General features: G+C 34.6%; 1 protein-coding gene across 3 annotated transcripts in view; it reads right to left on the bottom strand.

Annotated features, from left to right (window-relative positions):
* Window positions 1–286: 286 nt before the first annotated feature.
* LOC106462404 (cyclin-dependent kinase 7-like) overlaps window positions 287–18,488 on the bottom strand; it is a 64,137-nt gene continuing 45,935 nt past the window's right edge. Inside the window, exons 6-9 of one of the 3 annotated variants that reach the window (XM_022389660.1) lie at window positions 13,044–13,162; window positions 12,052–12,151; window positions 10,817–10,903; window positions 287–456 (exon numbers count right to left, since the gene is read on the bottom strand). In XM_022389660.1, coding sequence (XP_022245368.1) covers window positions 436–456; window positions 10,817–10,903; window positions 12,052–12,151; window positions 13,044–13,162 — 327 coding nt within the window. In that variant the 3' untranslated portion in view covers window positions 287–435. Of the gene's footprint in view, window positions 457–5,342; window positions 5,391–10,184; window positions 10,255–10,816; window positions 10,904–12,051; window positions 12,152–13,043; window positions 13,163–18,488 lie in introns of those variants that run through there. The other 2 variants (XM_022389659.1, XM_022389658.1) reach the window with 2 other exon arrangements.

The following is an 18,488-nucleotide window of genomic DNA, read 5'->3' as shown; positions in this document are numbered from 1 at the left end:
GGACTGAGCTGGAGGTCCTTTCAAACATCTACTATATGACATCAGTACAGAATTGCATGATATTCAATCACATAATTCTCCACTAACATCTTCCCTGAGAGATTAACAACATCTAAAGGAACTTATTTGTGACAATAAGTAACTAAAACACCAGTTTGTTTTTCTAAGTATTGTCTCAACCTGTTTTAAGTTACTGTTGGTCTACACAGCTTTATGCATACTGCTATCCCTAATTTTAAACTGGCATACTAGAAGGAAGGCAGATAGTCAACAACACTTACCACCAACTATTGTGCTATTCTTGTCTGATTGGTTGGTTGGGTTTGACTGCCAATCTTATAGCACACCCATGGCTCCAAAGTGTGGAGCATATCTGTTTAGCAATGAGTTGTGAACCTCGAACCCTTGGTTTTGCAGTCTGAGCATTCTAACAACTCAGTCATGCTTCACCTGGGTCTGCAGAAAATTTAATCAAGATTTAGTATCACCACAGCAAGAACAAAGAAAATTGTACATTAAACAAGATTAGTTTTGCTCAAAAACAGAATTAGATAAAACAGTAGTTGATTAACTTTACTAGAAGAAATAAGAATAACTCGGTTCAGTATACTGGAGTTAAAGACAACTAGGTTACTTACTCTTGTTAAAGTAATGGAAGAACAAACTTTTAAAATGCTATATACAAAAGAAAAACAACTTTGAATAATTAAATCTTAATGATTGCAATGATAAGAACTCAAATAAGAACAGCTGGATTTATGAAACTACTGTCATAAGTGTTAATAAAAAGTGAGAGTAGTTCTAGTAAAGGAGCAGAACTGTGCACTTACTTCTTCCAAGCTACCATCTACTGAAATCCTATCATAAAGAAGAAACAGCAAAAAAAAATCAGTTAGGAATAATGATGGACATATGATTCTAGGTTATAGCCATACAGCTGGCATACTGAACAATGCAACCCTTAAAATATAAGTTTGTATAAGGTGTGGATTCATCTTCCAACAAGATAATGATTCAAAGCATACATTAAATGTGGTGAAACAATATCTTGATAGCTAAGAGGTCAATAAAAAAAAAAATTAAACCAGAAAATGCATTGCCAACAGATATTTACCTTTGAACAAAGTCATGTATCCTCCTCACATATCTGCCAGAGAGATTCCCATGCCATTAGCCATGAGGCAACTCTCACCTAATTTCGTATGATCCATGTGCAATAACCCCCTAAGCATTTGTACTTGAGAAATTCATTCTTTGAAAAGGCAAGGAATATAAAAGTGCACTGGAAGTGGGAAGGATGGGTGGGAATTAGTGTCAGGTAAGGAATATGTTAATTTCCTAAATGATACCACACCTCTTCACACAGTTAGTTAGAATCCCACGTTGAAGTGGTGGAGGGGCCAACGGAAAGTATAATCTAGATGAGCTCCCTTCAGAAAGCACTCAAAGGAAGCCCATGGAGTGACACCTAATGACAGGAGCTCCATAAGGGCACAAATGTGAGAAAATGCATCTCATCTTGTCCAAGGTATACTCTTTGCCCAGGAAGAAAGGAAGAGACAAATAAGACCTGTGTGCCGCATGAATGGCCATCCAAGTACTTGCACGCAAGAGGTCAGAGCTCAAGTATGTGTTGCATGGTTGGGGCATATTCCAACCATATGTTGTGTGCTCACATCAACTCTACCATCAGATTTTATTGGACTGACATAAGCTGAGGAGGAGGGCACAGTAGTCAAACCACAGACATCCTCGACTCAACAAAACAGACATCATCAACAGCAAGAGGGCATGATATAGTACTGTTCTCTCACCTCTACTCAACTGAATAGATAATGCCCCAAGCAGAAGGCCGTAAGTGTATAGTGTGTGTGCTCACCTCAACTCTAGTGAACAGACATAACCACAGGAGGAGAGCATGGTATCATAATGCAGGAAGGTGTCTGACACATCAAAAACAGCCAACTGCAGATGATGTGGAAAGAACCATAGATGGAGTCAGAGGGAGGTGAAAAAAGAAATGAGAAGAGAAGAGGAGTGGGGAAAGAGACCAAGGTGGAGAAATGGAAGACAACTGTTAACAGAAAGTGAGACCAACAGCAGAATAAAAGACGGGTACCCAAAGAATTGGACATGTGTGATAGCCACTGATAAGAAGAGTAATGAACTAAACTACTGGTAGAGGGAAGATGAGAAAAAAAAGAGGAAAGCCTGGAATCCAGAATGGTAAGATGAGAAGAAGAAAGATCTAGATGAGGAATAGGAGTAAAGGGCAATGTCAAGAAAGAGGAAAACAAAACCTGGGACAATATCAAGGACAGAAGTGTGATGATAGTAGTTGAAGTTACCAGGGGGGAAAGGAACATTATAGAAGACATATGGAAGGGGTACAGGAAAGAGGAAAATAACCTGAGTCCCAAAAGCAGGAGAACAATGTATGGAGGGATAGAGCAGAAGAAAAGAATGAGGCCAAACAGAGAAGGGAATAAATGTTTACAGAAGCATTAAGAAGAGCCTCATATAAAAGGTTGAGATAGTAGAGAGAATATAGAAGGGTAAAGAGAAAAAGCCAAAAAAAAACATGAAAATGGGAACAAGAAAGTGAAACAGAAGGTATAACGCTAGATCCCCAAGCTGGCCAAATAGATACCAATGACAAATAAAGTCACAAACATGAGAGGGGATGAGGCATTTGAGCATGAAAGAGGAGCTATTAGATAAAAGAAACAGTATAAAATTTAATAACAAGCAAGGAGAGAAGACAAAATAAATACAAGAATTCTGGATCAGAAAGAGAGAAAATGGAAAAGAATAAAGAACATAGGCAAAAAAACATAACATTAAGAGATGGAAAGGAACATACCTGAGAATGAAATCCAGAAAGAGACTGAAAGGACAAGGACATGTCATGAATGGGTAAGTTCTACTCAAAACAAATCAGATGAAGGTCGTAGTCTAATAGATCATTCTTGACTGAAGAGAAATAAATACAGTCAAAACAGTTAAAAAAGACAGGAGTAGGAGACCCATTAAGCATGTGGTAATCTACAACACAATGAACAATGACTGCAATGACCCTGACAGTTAATGAGCTTCCAAAAGACAAAGAAGAAATAAGGCCTAAGTGAGGTCAACATACAACATTCAAGAATAAGTATAAACATTATGATTTGAGAATTCATGACAAAAAATTGTAGCTTTTGAAATAAAAGCTAAAGAAAATGAAAATCAAAGTTTTGTTAACAAAGCAAATCTCAATAAATTGAACACAGATGAGAAATTGAAACACATCTGTACAATACTATGCTGAGGAGAAAAAGGAATTTCTCAAGTGCATAGGAAGAGTTATTGTACAAGGAGGTGTGTCACTCTCATACCGATGGAGGGTTTGGTTGCATGATTACATCATCATACAGTACTGCAATCTATGTTAGATCATGTGAAATTAGGTGAAAGTTGCCTCTGGGCTAATTACATGCAAATCTCTTTAGCAGACATGTGAGAAAGATAGCTGTGTGAAAAGGTGTGGTACCATCTTAGAAACACTCATAAGTATTGCTTAGCCTGCACAAATTCCCGATATTAACATTCTTAAGACCGTATGGGTTGTAAAAACTGAGAAGGTCAAAAGGTTACCAAACAGCTTGGCTGAATTGTGGGGAGTAATAGACAATACAGAACACCTGGTATGATATTTTGTGATAATGTTTTGTACCATTAATAAACTCACTAAGTAGTTGCCATTACTTATTTCCATTACTGCACAATGATTGAGACAATTGTTTGTTTTGTGTTGTATATGAATATTTTGCTTCACAGTAGAACTTCACTTGTTTCGAATCAGTTGAAGTCATAATTTAGAAGTCAAACCTCATAGCACATTTTCAGCCAATATCCTATAAGAGTAGGTATTTAGACCTATTTATAGAATATCAGTGCAACTGAAAATGCTACAGAATGAAGTACTAAAGTTAAAATTTTGATGTGTGTGCCTTCCCGTATACCTCTGTATTGTATTGTACCTAAGTTCTTCAAGAAAAAGTATGAAGCATTCTAGATGAATGACTTACAGGAAAGTGGAGAAATTAGTTGATAAAAGGAGATTGCAATTACAAAATATAATATGGCCTTAACAATGGTCTTTCTCCATTTTTGAGATGAGCCACATTAAAAATCTTAATCCAACCATAGCAGCCATAGTTTTGTAGAAGAGAACTGTAGCCTGGAACTTACTGAGCTGTTGAACAATTCTTCTTTCTGAAATTGAAATTCAGCAGCCAGGAAGTAAGAATAACTGACAGTCATTACGATGACTTACAGTCTAGGAATTCTAATAATGGATGGGGGATCATTTATCAGTTAAACAGAAACCCAGTGCTGGCTGCTAAAGGATGAGGTATATCAGCAAGATCTGTATCGTCACTATGAAAGACAGCAAGCACTGCTAGGAGCTGATAACCTGTAGTGTGGTTGAAAGAACAGGTGGGATGATGGAACCATGAAAATGATGGTATGTTTGCCATGGTTATACATTGCTCTGTGAACTGAGAACAAGGACCATGAGGCTAGAAGAATGTTGAGGCTCCTGGGGACCAGATATAATCACTAGTATTCCTAATGCCTCTGTAAACTGAAAATACTTTTCAGTGCTAGTTTCCTGAGCAATTATGAGAAGTTATGATGAATGTTAGAATATATGAAACTGTTTATATATAATATATATATATATATATAAATTCATATTTAATTATCGTTTACATGACCTCCAATGAAGAGTTTGTGCTCTTAATCAGTGCAGTATATAAATCAGGTTGTAATGGCAGTTATTGGGTCAATCAACCAAAGGTGTTTTTACAATATTGTGGAAGTTCAGTTACTGATGCTAGTAACTGTCTAGGACAGTAGGTGTGTTTTATTGTTTGTTACTGTAATTAGCTTGTGTCAGTCTGTGTGCATAATGATATGTACTGTAATGTAAATCATGAATGTTAATCCATATTGCATTGATTCTAGTCAAAATATCTTAGTGTCAGATGTGTATTTCATAATATCAATAAAAGGTCAAAGCTCTTAGGTGGTAGTATGGTGATGGCTAACATGGGTGTAGGAATGTAGCCATCAGGCAGTGACAGGTTGCCATGGTCAATGAGCAACCTGTTGTACACAACTAGTAAAAGGAATGATTTAGTAAGTGTTAGTGGTATATAAGTATACAGTGCTATACATATTAATCAATTAACAAGTCTTAACAAATACAACAAAAAAGCTGCATATATCAAAAACATCATCAAAGCACAGGCTTTCATGTGGGATATAATATGTGCAGAAGATAGGACTCACATAGCAGTGGGAATACATCATCTACCAGTGTTAGCCTCTTTTTCACCAGTCTCACATGTTAAAGAAAGAAAAGTACACATAAAAGAAGTAAGAAAAATAAATAAAAGAATAAGTTAAAAGAGCACGATATGGGTGCTCAAACCCAAAATGTCCCACATCTAATCATCCTTCACTGCTTGCATACAGTTTTGGAAAGGTGACTGCTGTTCAAAGAAATACAAAATGAAAGACACATAGAAAATAAATAAGGTCCTACCAATGGGAGTAATTAAGGCATTCCATATCGTAGCATTCTGGTGTTAGTACATCCATAACTGATACATGTAAAATAACAAATGACAGGTATCTCTCAAAACACTATGCATATTTTACATGGATACACTAGCTATCTGAAGCACTGGGAGACATGTTAATCAAAGTAACATCAATATAGTACATGTACTAAACAGAAGATATGTTAATCAAAGAAACATCAATACAGTATATGTACCAAACAGGAGACATGTTAATCAAAGTAAAAACATATGGTATATGTATTGAACAGGAGATACATTAATTAAAGTAACATCAATATAATATATAGTGAACCCTCTTTTGCCAAACATTGATAACTCATATGATTTTTCACAGAAACATATCTTCAAAACATGAAATTTATTCAATAGTTCGTATATTTATATTCTGAATCCAAACAGCTATTTCTTATAATAAAAATGAATTTCCCAGGACAGGATATTCATGGCAGTCATGGCGACAATTGCCGCCATATTTTTCAAAATGGCCATATTGCCCTTAGAAAATCACTAAAATCCTTGACCACGATGGCCACCCTTTGGTATCCCTTTGGCTGTCATGCGTTCATGATCTAAATTTGTATTATATACTGCAGTAAAAGGAAAACCATTGGGGATCACAAACACTGGACTTACAACCTACAGAAACTACCTCGTTACAAATAATATATCACATAAAATTAATGTAGTGGAGGGAGTGAATTTTTCACTTTGATCGACAGTAAAACATTCATGCAGTTTGTTGAGTCATACTATACCGCAGACTCTTAGTAGTAGTAGCAAGTGTATGACTGCAAATACTCTTTGTATTACACATGCTGAAAAAGGAATGAGTTAAGAAGGAGAGTGCTATGAAACTTTTTTCTGTGGCAGCCAAGTCTTAGAAATCGGGACTTTTTTTTCAGCAGTAAATATGTAGATTACATCCTGATTTTTTAGAAGATGAAGGGAAATAGGTTATGTCAATAATTTGGCTCGATAAATTTTATGTACAAACCCACCTACTACATTAGCTAGCTAGGGATAACATTATTGAATTACAAGTAGCAAGTTGCATGATGCAATGTGTGATGACGCATGATTTATAGGTTATGACCATGTGTTATAATGTAGTGTAGGCCTAGTTTACTGTTTATCAGCAATAGCCTATGCTAGAAATTATGCAAGAAAATACTAGTAGCAGTATTGTTTGGAAATAGAATGTTGATTTTATGTCATAACAATGTGTCTTTCTATCTCTTTGTCTGTCCATCAAGATTTGCAAAGGGCTGCTGTTTGGAGACCATGTAACTGATTTTCGTCAATCTTGGTCAAGTAGTCAGACATGTTGGGGTTGAATTTTGTTGGTAGAAATTAAGCCTTTAAACTTCTCCTCCTCCTCACAGGGATTTTGTCTGATCATTCTCAAAGTTAGACAATGTAATAAATGAATAGAGGTGCATAAAAGTTGTATAGAATTCTTAGGTTGAAGGTCATTTGGGGTCAGGAAAGGACAAAAGCTAGAAATCTTATAAAGCACTTGTTCTCTTTATGTGTAAATCTGATCTTTATCAAAGTCGGATAAATTAGTAAGTGGATAGAGATGCCTGAAATTTGTTTATGATTTGTAAGATCACCAGAGGTCAAATCCTAGAAACCTTTAAAGTGCTTCTCCTCCCAGGGATTTTGTTTGATCCTTCTCAAAGCTAGACAAATTAATAAGTGGAAAGAGGTGCCTAAAAGTTATATACAATTTTCAGGTCAAATGTCATTTGGGGTAAGGAGGGGGCATAAATTAGGAATTCTATTACCGTAACAAGGCATTTTAGATCAGCATGACACCTCTTTTTTAAATCTTAAAGCTGATGTGCTGTTACTTCATAGGTCTCATTGATTAAAGTTAATATCTGATAAACATAATATGGAAGGATATTTCAGCTTCCCAATCTCTCAATGAAAACAAAATAATGCTATATTTACTATACTAATTGGGAAACTCATTTCTATTTTGTTAACATTAATTTTTACTGTGGCCTTAGTGCCCCCCCCCCAGTGAATTTTTTTTGGCCTTGGTGCCCTTGAAAATGAGAGAAAATCCAGGCCAAATGGCCTTGCCCTAAAAATGATGAATTTCTTGGCCTGATTTCCTATAGATACATGATTCGGTAATTAGTTCATGACTCAGCAAATCAAGTAGGAGTCTATCAGAACAGAAAATGAAATAATAATTACTGACCAAAAAATACCAGCACAAACTTGTAAGTATACATTTTCAACAGTTTTTCTGAGAATGACTTTCACAGTAGGGAGGTACATACAAACTATAACAGATATCAGGAGGTCATGAGACTAATTTATGCTACAGTCATGTGAACTCACAGTCTTCCTAAACAAAGATGCATAGAAAGATCAGCATCATTAAAACATGATGTTTATTTATACAAGAAAGCATATCCAAGTGCAAGTCTTAATACCATCAGTAGGCATTTCAGTGTAGAAAGAAATGGACAAGTCAACCATATCTAACATTTTTGCAGAAAACAAAAGTAAGTAAATATTCCAGAAGATTCAGGTCAGCAAACAAAGGCAACTCATTCAAAGCACACACATATGGAGCAGACCTTGTATCTTTGGATGTGTGATGTTAAGAAATGCACGTGTTAATGACAAAATGCTTATTGATAAAGCTATTGAACTAGGACAATAGCTTGGTGTAAAAGTCTGGCTACAATATTTCAAAAGATATTTTGGAATAATGAAAACAAAGTTGGAAGGTGAAGCAGCAACTGACAATTGCTGCAGGTAGTAATGAAGCTTTGTCAGTAACTCATCATCTACTGAGCAAAACCAAATGGTCAAGAACAGTAAAATGAAAATTTCCATCAAGCCTCTTCACATATGTGAAGAGAGTGAATTTGAATAAAGATGTCATCACATGGTTAAAAAAAAAGTGATTTTTATGAAGATAATTACATATATGTTAGTTGCTTAAAGCTGCTAAGAAGCTTCAAAAGAAAAAAAACAGAGTTCCAAACCAGACTGTGATTATATCCTCTTTTGAAATGTGTTTGTTGTATTTTTAACCAATATTATGTATTCTGTAAGTTGTTGGTTTGAAGAAAATGATGTGTTATGTGAAGATAACGAAGTCCCACTTTGATTAAACAATTTTTATAACTATTGATGATGTATAGAATAATAAGCTGATAAGTTTATTGTACATACAGTTACACAACTATCCTTACTTGTTTACACCCTTATATTTATTGATTGATAACTCATGCTATTAATAGTGTCCATTGTAATAGATTCGACTATATGGATGTCTCATTAAACAAATTAACATCCAAATAGTATATGTACTTACCAAAAGACAATCATTCTCTTGATAAGAGTAGGTAAAAATGCATGTCAAAACTTTTTATGGAGTTACATTTAAAATTTAATTGATTCATTTTCAATGTATATAAATAAACTTGGCATCAAAACACAGTGAATTAATAAAATTTTATTTTTACACAAGTTTTAATTTCTAAATTTCAAAAGGAAATATTTAAATAAATTCTCAATCTCCCCTTGTCTGTGTAATGTAACATTCACCTTGAATTTAACATAACTTACTCATTATATTACAGATGTTACTACAACATAGTCTAATTTCTGTAGAAACTACTCTGTTTACAGAGATATAAACCAGAAAGTTAAACCCACTTGCCACCCACTCCTATCACATCCTCTCTTTCACCAATTGCCAATGATTCTCCATAATGTTTGTTATTACATCATTTATAACCAATAGAAAAACAAAGTTTTACTTTCCAAATGACACATAATGCTACCTCATTCTCTGTAAAGAATTTTAGTTATTTCGTCTATAGACTGAAAATTGCTATTCCAGAGTTCATATCGAACAGCTAGGGGAAGTATTTTAAGACACTTATGTTTATGTTAGAAAACCATTTAAATTATAATAGTTATTGAACACTGTTTGCTTTATGGATGTTATTATTTTGTATTCTGAAATGCATATTTGAAATAAATAAAAATTATCTGATATACTAGTACCATCATAAAAAAGTAGACTTAAGCTGAGAGGCCAAATGTAAGTACTAAATTTCTTGTTGATTTATATATATTTTTTATTTATTGTTATAAAAATAACTAAAATGCAAAAATTATAAATTTATTAAGTTAGATGATGACAAAAAATAATAAAAATATTTATCTACATTGTATGCTTGTGAGTAGCTCATGAGTTGTATTCTTTCAATACTGTAGTTTGAGCTATGCATTTGTCATGTAATTTATATTTTGTATCATGGGATTATTAGGTAGACATGGTTCAAAGAGCAATAAAAAATAAGATTAAATGAAAACAAATGTAAACTATTGTGGGCCTTAAGATGTTTATGATAAACTACTGTAATTTTCTGTTACAAATTGCAGTCATTTGAGAAAGAAAAAGGGGTAATTTAGATACATTTTGCATTTTATTTGTGGTGGTTACAAGGTCAATGAAATCAACCAAATACAAATATCATTAGCATAGAGAAAATAATATTAAAAGATAAAGTCTTACTGAAAAAAAACTGTTGATATCCATTTAGAAGGTCTTAGAGGTTATTCCAATGAAATGTGAAGACTGTGAGATTAAAAAAAAAGTATTTTTAATCTTAACATAAAAATCACCTTGCACCCAAACTAATCAGAGTCTGAGTTCCATATACTGACAGACAAATCTTTAGTAAAATCACTTAATTATAAAAGCTGAATTTTTTATATACAAAAGATTTGTAATGTTTAGTAAAAGCTTACAAATTTTGCAAAGATACACACACTACATTGTTATAATATGTATACTTCCATGGTTATCTGATGGTTGCAAGGTCGGTAAAAATAGTACATATGCTACACGAGGGCTATCTGTGCTAGCAGGTATATTACCTATAACATGTTCTATATAAACTTTGCACAACTAAAGTCTGTGTTATTGGGTACTTATTTTTAATTTGGTCATTTACAGCTTCACCATTTGATATATCAACAAATAAGAGCTTCATTTTGTCTTAAAAGCCTAATATTTGATAAAGTGTGATTTTTTGAAATTTGTGAAAACCACATAGTAAGACTAATTTTCCAGTACGAGTTCTCTTGAAAAGGCCACTAAAGAAATAATTCAAATGTGGTTTAAAAACAATACTCACAGGCCAGTTATTTTCATTAGGTGTTCCAAGAGCTTGAAAAATCTTGTTGAGTTGGTCCAGATCTGATTCACCAGGAAAAAAAGGTACCTAAGACAAGATCATGTCTATCTTTTATACTCTGCATCTGTTTTACTTCTTAGAAAATAAGGTCTCTGTCCTATGTATTTTTAGGTTTGTGTTTTTGCATCAAAATATACAGAAATACATATTTATCCAAGTTATCACTATTTATGAATGCTTTTGTGATTTCGATAATTTTATATATATATTTTTTTTTCCAAAAACATAGCATCAAAAAAAAAATTGAAATGTACTTTTATAATTGTATTACATAAATTTATATACTATAAACAAATGAAGGAAAATATATTATTCTCACATATGCTGTTCAAGTTTATAACCTGACATTTGCAGCCATTTTCTGATTTTCACAATCAATGAATTTCAATATTACACCAAAATGCCAGCCCTGGCAGTAACTTTTCTTAACAGACAGTTGCTGCTGTTTTCTCATTTGATAATAAATATCTATATTTTACTGGTCTAAGGTCATTTTGACATAATTATCCTTAGAACAAATAAACTGCTTCTTAGAGGATCCTTGTTTGTTTGTTTGATTGAAGTTAAGCACAAAGCTACACAATGGGCTACCCGTGCTCTGCCCACCACGGGTATCGAAAACCTGGTTTCTAGTGATGCAAGTCCGCAGACATACTACTGTGCCACTGGGGGACTGGAGGATGCTGACCAGCTATCAACAGAGAGCACTACATGAGAGGTTCCCCGATTCATGATCAAATCACTTTTAATAAAAATTAATTATGTATATTTTAGATTATTCATAGGTAATTATATGAAATGAACACTGATTTTCAGTTGCTGATCAATTAAAAATATACCTTTTCTTATTGCTTGCTTATTTTTTCTGCTTTAAAAGCATACATAAGACAAAAACAAGCTTACAATACTTCATAACACAATTTTATATGGTTGCATAATTTTATTTCATAAGCTGTAAAAATAATGAATTTTTTCACAAGATTTATGAAACAACAAACTCATCCAACTGTTGTAAATAGCCTGGACATGTCTGACTGAAATCGAGAACAATCTACGATTCGAAAAAACCTTCTCAATGTTAGGCTTATGTAAAGTTAAAACTCAGTTTTACTGAATTAGATAATTTCATATATATATTAAAAGAGACAAAAAACTAGTTTGTCATGAAATCTTACTCGAAGTAATAGCTCAGCAAGAATGCATCCTACTGCCCACATATCTACTCCAATTCCATATATCCTAGCACCAAAAAGAAGCTCTGGAGATCTATACCACCTGTAGAAAATAAACATGTAAACATTTTTACTCTTCCCAAGAAACTTATTAATCTTACTATAATTTATGTTATTTTAATTCTATACAACCTTTCAGAATTAGCAGTAGCTTTCTTGTGGTAAATTTCTCATGAAGAGCTATGGTTTCTTTAACCATAAAATCTAATAATTCTGTAGCAATGATATTGAAATGATAAATGCCAGCAAGATTTCATGTAAAGATAACTGATGTTTTCCTGTAGCTCTCATATTTATAGTACTGATTTAGCATACTTATTTTCTCTAATTTTCAGCAACCTAACAGTAATGTCAACATGAACCTAAAGCAAAATATGCAATAATTCTGATAAAAGAATTAGGAAAACTAACACTTTGAAATCTATCCACGATAGAGAAACCAGGAGGGCGTCAACCCTCCCCCCAGTATCTACACCTGACTAGGGCAGGTTAACACTTGTTAATCATTTTAAGGTTGTCATTCACTACATGTACCACATTGTATATTGTATGTTTTACCATATTGTATATCTTAAGAATTACTTCATTTGAAGTTTATAAATGCTACATATTCTGGGAGTCATTCTCCCTGATCCCAATATAATTACCACATGTTCAGGTCTGGCATGCCCTATTTCAAACCTAAATCTGTAAGTGTGAAAAACGTTCATGGATGTGCCAATAAAAAATGTGTTTTGGGGATATTTGAAGCGAATCACTATTTTCTGAGTTTTCTGATAATGAAAAAAAAAACTACACTTAAGTTAATAGTTAGTAAAGTAAAACCTAAATTTCTTTTAATAAAATTATATTTGTATAAAAAGTTGATTTAATTTATCACAAAAGTTACTTTCATTAAGAAAATTAATGTATCTTTAATTCCATGTTGTACTTACCTGGTTACAACTTGGTGAGTGTACACTCTGTTTGGTGATCCAAAAAATTTTGCAAGACCAAAATCACCCAATTTTAATACTCCTTTCCTATCTATTAACAAGTTATTAGGCTTTAAGTCCTATAAAAAGAAAACAAGATGGAGCTTTAGTTATGACTCAGATGTTATCTGTGCATTATATATCTAATATAAGATCTGTTCAATGTAAAATTACTTTGTGAAATATCGCATTCATCACCAGTATATCTTAACAGTTAAGGGATTATGTTTTTGTGACTTTCAAGTAAAAAAACAAGTTAGTCTTAAATCATTACTTAATTACCATGAAATTACAATATTTTTTGGTATGATACAAAGTTGATAAAATATGCAAAATCATGGAAGAAAATAATGTCACATGATCACTTGATACTGTAGAGCAAACAATGCAACCAACATAAAAAGTTGTTATCACATAGCATTCTATGTTTGTGTTGTGAGCATGCCCAAAGCTTTCAATTTCTGAAATCTAGGAAGAACAAAAACGTGATGGGGTTACATTGTACTGCTTTGCCTTGCAACATTGGTCCAAAGAGATTTTATCCTCCAGGATTTATCAATCTATGAAAAAGCACTGCTCAAACTAAAGAGAATGATCATAATCCAAGTCCCAGATAATGACTTCTTCTAGATGAGAGATGAAAAAATGATGAGTTTTTGGAACAGCTTACCAAATGAATCATTGTCCTTGATTTAAAGACTGAGTCTTTTTTTCAAATACTATGATATGCACTCAGAAACTAAATTATCTACTTCCATAAACACCATTTCTAAAGAGAGGTTTGTCAAAATTTAAAATATAATTATTTTGCCAATTGTCAAAATAAAAGGCTTTGACATATATTTCTTAATAGTATAAATATACACTATGTTGTTGTTTGGCTTAGGATTTTTCTACAGTAGGTGTCTGTGACTTGTTGGAAATAAATTCAACAATAAATGAACAGCACGCACTTCACTTGTTTTGAAAATAATATATATATATATATTCGGAACAAGTTAAATGTATGTACAACAAATTCTTCACACTATAGAGATTATAGGCATATTATAAACATTATTTATATATATAGTTCTCTTCCTCTTGTCAAAAGTCCACTTAGGCCTATTCAATTGCTTTAAAATTTCAGTTGACAAGCCAAACTATCTTCTCTATTACTATCGCACTAGTATTCTGTGTGTGATTCACTTACAATTGTGACACGAATTACAATAATCGTTTGGTCTTTATTATTCAAAATATCCTCTGTTCCTTTTGTCAAACTGAACTCAGACCAATTCAATTCCTTCAGAACCACACTTTGACAGAATAATTCTTCTTATCTCCTTTTCTACTGTTAGTCTTACTCGAACATATTAAACGTTAGGCCTATCACTTCTACGGTAGTTACCTTCATGCCAAACTTTTCCTTGCCTGTAACTTTACTCTCTTCTGCTATTGTCTGTCTGCTGTTTCCTCTCACCTCATACTATTTATATGTTTATCACTTAATCGTCTGTTCAGCTTCTAGAAATCTCTATATTCTCGACCTCAATGTATTGTACACGACGTTCGATAGTCTCAGCATCAATGACTTATAAACACAACTTCCTACAATTGTCTGCTTTTAACTCTTATTATAACAAAAACTAAACAATAATAAAATATTCACTCACAAAAATAAATTAATCAATAACATCTGTAACTAAACAGTCTTTTATATCATGACAAGCTTGTTCTGAAGAAATTTAAGGCATATACACTTCATTAATGTGATCTAGCATATCTCCTATACAGTAATTTAAGGTTATTCATGCCTTATACTATTAAATGAGGAGTACTATATGAGGTTAACAATCTTCTAAATTGAAAATGTATTTTCAATAATACATTTTTCTGCTCCTTTGTCAATGCACCCTCTATCCTGATATAGTATATAAGCACCTCATTCAGATAATGTTATCAATTTTTCGAGACATATTCCATCTCAGTCTATAACACTGGGTTTTAGTGGGGAAGGAGGGCAGGAGAGTGTCAGAGGAGGTAAGTATTACTGAAACTACATTTTCATTTTAGAAAATGTTAACTCCCAAAACATACTTATCTCCACTGACACTTATAGCTAGAATCCCACATTGGGAAGGGGGGGGGGAGCCAGTGCACACTGGATAGTCGATCATCAAATCTGAATTAGTATTCCGAGTATTCTCTTGCATAAGCTGGTGGTGCTCCTACCTAATCTGGGAAAAAACATCCAGGAACCTGGGTAGGAGGGCCCCCATCTTTGCCCTCTTATCCAAGAGTGGAGGAATTCACTTTAACACTCTAAAGGAAAAGCCTCTGTCTATCACCTCAGTGACTGGAAACTGGGTGTGGTAAGCACTACCTAGCTCCACTAGTAGAATCTGGGGGTTAACGCACATTGGGGAGTCCAGAGAAACAGTGCAATAGGTGAACCAAGTTCCCTAAATTTTTAAAAGCAAACCAATCCTGATTTATTCAATCTGATGATTGGCAGGGATGAGCAGGATCCCCTTTAGCTTTACTCATGATAATCCATGTGTAGTAGTCCAACATAATATGGTAATACCTCCTGCTGAGCTCTTAGGTGACCTTATGGAACACCTCATTTCTACAGAGCATTTTACAACCAGTAGTAAGTATAGTGAAGTAGTGGTTGCTAGTGTGGAATTGGATTGATAAAAACACACCTGCCTGGGCAACACTAGCCACAGAGTGGGATCCAGTGAAAAAGAGGACCCTGGAAACTAAAGAGACAAGAGAAGTAACAAATTACTTACCCCTCCTTATAATCTAGCAGATGTGGTCAAAATGGCCATAGGGGTAGGAGAAAACCCTTAGAAGAAAAAACTGCCAGATTGTGTAAGTAATGTGAGAGAAAAGTATTGGGAAAAGTCTACATACCAACCCACAGAATGTCCTCCAACAGGCAATTCAATTGGACAGCAAAATATATAGAAATGTGACAAATCTGATGAGATGTGTTTCCTCACCTGTAAAGATAGTCCAGAATAATCAACATGGATCACTCTGTGAACCACCTCATCAAGGTACTTGGGGATAAATCATGGGAAATTGAAGAATCCCAATGAATAAAAAGTCAATTTCTAGCACCTCGAGAGAATTTAGTGCAAGCTGCATAAACACCCTCAGGGCCCTGATGGGACATAATACATGATCAGGGTCTGAGCAGTCATAGAGGTGAGAAATAGCTGGCAAATGAATTGGAGAGAAGGATGTATCCCCTTCCCTGGCTGCCAGAATCTTAGGAAGGAAGGACCTATCCAGGACATAAGAAGAGTGAGAGAGAGTCCTGTGCATATGCAGTGTACACAACTCCAACCTATGACATCTACAGGCCAGCAGCAACAAAAAAATATACTTTAAGGGAAAGATGTACATAGTACATAAGGCTAAAGGCTTGAACGGATGTCGAAACAAAACATGTAATACCACCTTAATATTCAAGTTAGGTAACTGAAATGGCCTTTTGAGATGAAGGACATGAAATGGTTTGACAAGGAAAGATAGCACTGGGGACTCAAATAATTTCCGATGTGTAGAATACCAAAAAGTAGTCGATAACGCTGCCTTATATAAGGTGATTGTAGACAGAACTAGACTTTTATCAAAAAGCCAGGTCAAAAAACGAGATATGGTTGGCACATTTAGGTGAAATGGGTTCAATTTCCTTGTGAGACACCATCAGCAATAAGTGTGCCATTTCCATTGATAAATGACCATTGTGGGTCTATGGAGAGATTGAGACAAATACAAGGCAACTTTAGAAGATAAACCCCAATGCTGTGCATAGAACCATAGCTTCCATGCATGAGGTTTGAGCTTCAGAATATCTGGGTGTAGAATGTCGGATTGAGGTTGCCTCAGCAGAGATGACCAAAGAAAGAGAAAGTGGCAGAGGTGGGCACTCTTGAAGATACTGAAGGAGAGGAAACCATAGTTGGGTCAGCCAATCCTGGGCTACCAACAGCACTTGATAAGGAGTTGATCAAACCATAGCCAGAAGTCTGGGTAACAGACAAACTGGGGGAAAGACATAGAGGTGCAATCCCATCCAGTCTTGACTGCATGCATCTATTGCCAAAGCCCATGGGTGAGGTACTGTGGGCAAAAATTCCTATAGTTGATAGTTCCAATGAGTGGCGTATGCATCAATCATCAGAGTCCCGAACTGAGAGCAAATTCACTGGAAAACCTTGCAATGTATCCAAAATTTGGTTGGGAGAATTCATTTGGGCCAAGACAGATGATCAGCTATTGAAATCATCACCCCCCAGAATATGTCAAGCTAGGAAGCTGATATGATGGGAGTGAGCCCAGTAAAGAATATCCAAAGTTCAAAAACAAAGGTCCTGAGAATGCATGACCTCTTTACAGGAATGTAAGATACCACCGTGAAATTGCCAGAGTGAATCATGATGATTTTTCCCTTCAATAGAACTTGAACCATTGTCTATTGAACAGCAAAAAGTTCTAAAATATTGAAGTGGAAAGAAGATTTGACGCCCATCTGTAGAACCTGGATTTCCTGACTGTTAATATATGCACCCCATCCCTGAAGTGAGACATCTGTGAAGAGATGAATCTCAGGAAGAGGTGGTGATATAGGAACACCTAGTGTAGTGTTGTTCCGATTCAACCATCACTCGAGATCTAAGATGTTACTCCTTAATGAGGAGAGTGGATGATCCAGTGAATTGCAGTTCATGATCCATTGGTCACGCATTGACCACTGAAGGGATCGCATGTTTGCCTTTCCCAAAGGAATTAGAGATTCGAGGGATGCCCACATGACCAAAAGAGAGAGAACCATCCATGTAGTAGGTAGAGGAGATATGAGTAAGAGTATGACAGCCTGTTCCATAGCATGAAGACAGATGGGAGTCGGCTCAGCCCGACTTAAATACATGTTGAAAAAGACACACAGATGGACAATGTATTGAGTCATCCTGAGAATGGATTTCTCTGCTCTGATAAGAAAGCCAGCCTTGGTGGCTTCTGAAAGTAGCCTAATTTTTTTTTTTATTAAATTTGTTAAAATACTATTGAACGGAAATCAATTAGACAACACCAAAATTTCTTCAAAAGAAGTTAACTATCGCAGCACTGCTTTAGACAAACCTTTGTTTAAATGCATTGTTGAGAAAAAGTGATAACATTATCTGAATGAGGTGCTTACATATATATATATATGGCACCAGGATAGAAGGCGCATTGATGTAGGTGGAGAGTATCACGAGACAAGCATTGCTGGACTGGAGCAAGCAAAAAAAAATCAGACCAATGCTTAGATGGGCAAAGGAAGAAACCCTGGAGGTCGAGTAATAGCTATAAGTGTCAGAGAAGGTAAGTATGTTTTGAAAGTCTGTGAGGTAAACCAATGTT

The sequence above is a fragment of the Limulus polyphemus genome, unplaced genomic scaffold, assembly GCF_000517525.1.
Source record: "Limulus polyphemus unplaced genomic scaffold, Limulus_polyphemus-2.1.2 Scaffold1158, whole genome shotgun sequence".
Taxonomy (NCBI): Eukaryota; Metazoa; Arthropoda; class Merostomata; order Xiphosura; family Limulidae; genus Limulus; species Limulus polyphemus.
The sequence above is the reverse complement of the archived record's forward strand: the minus strand, read 5'-3'. Positions and strand labels throughout refer to the sequence as shown.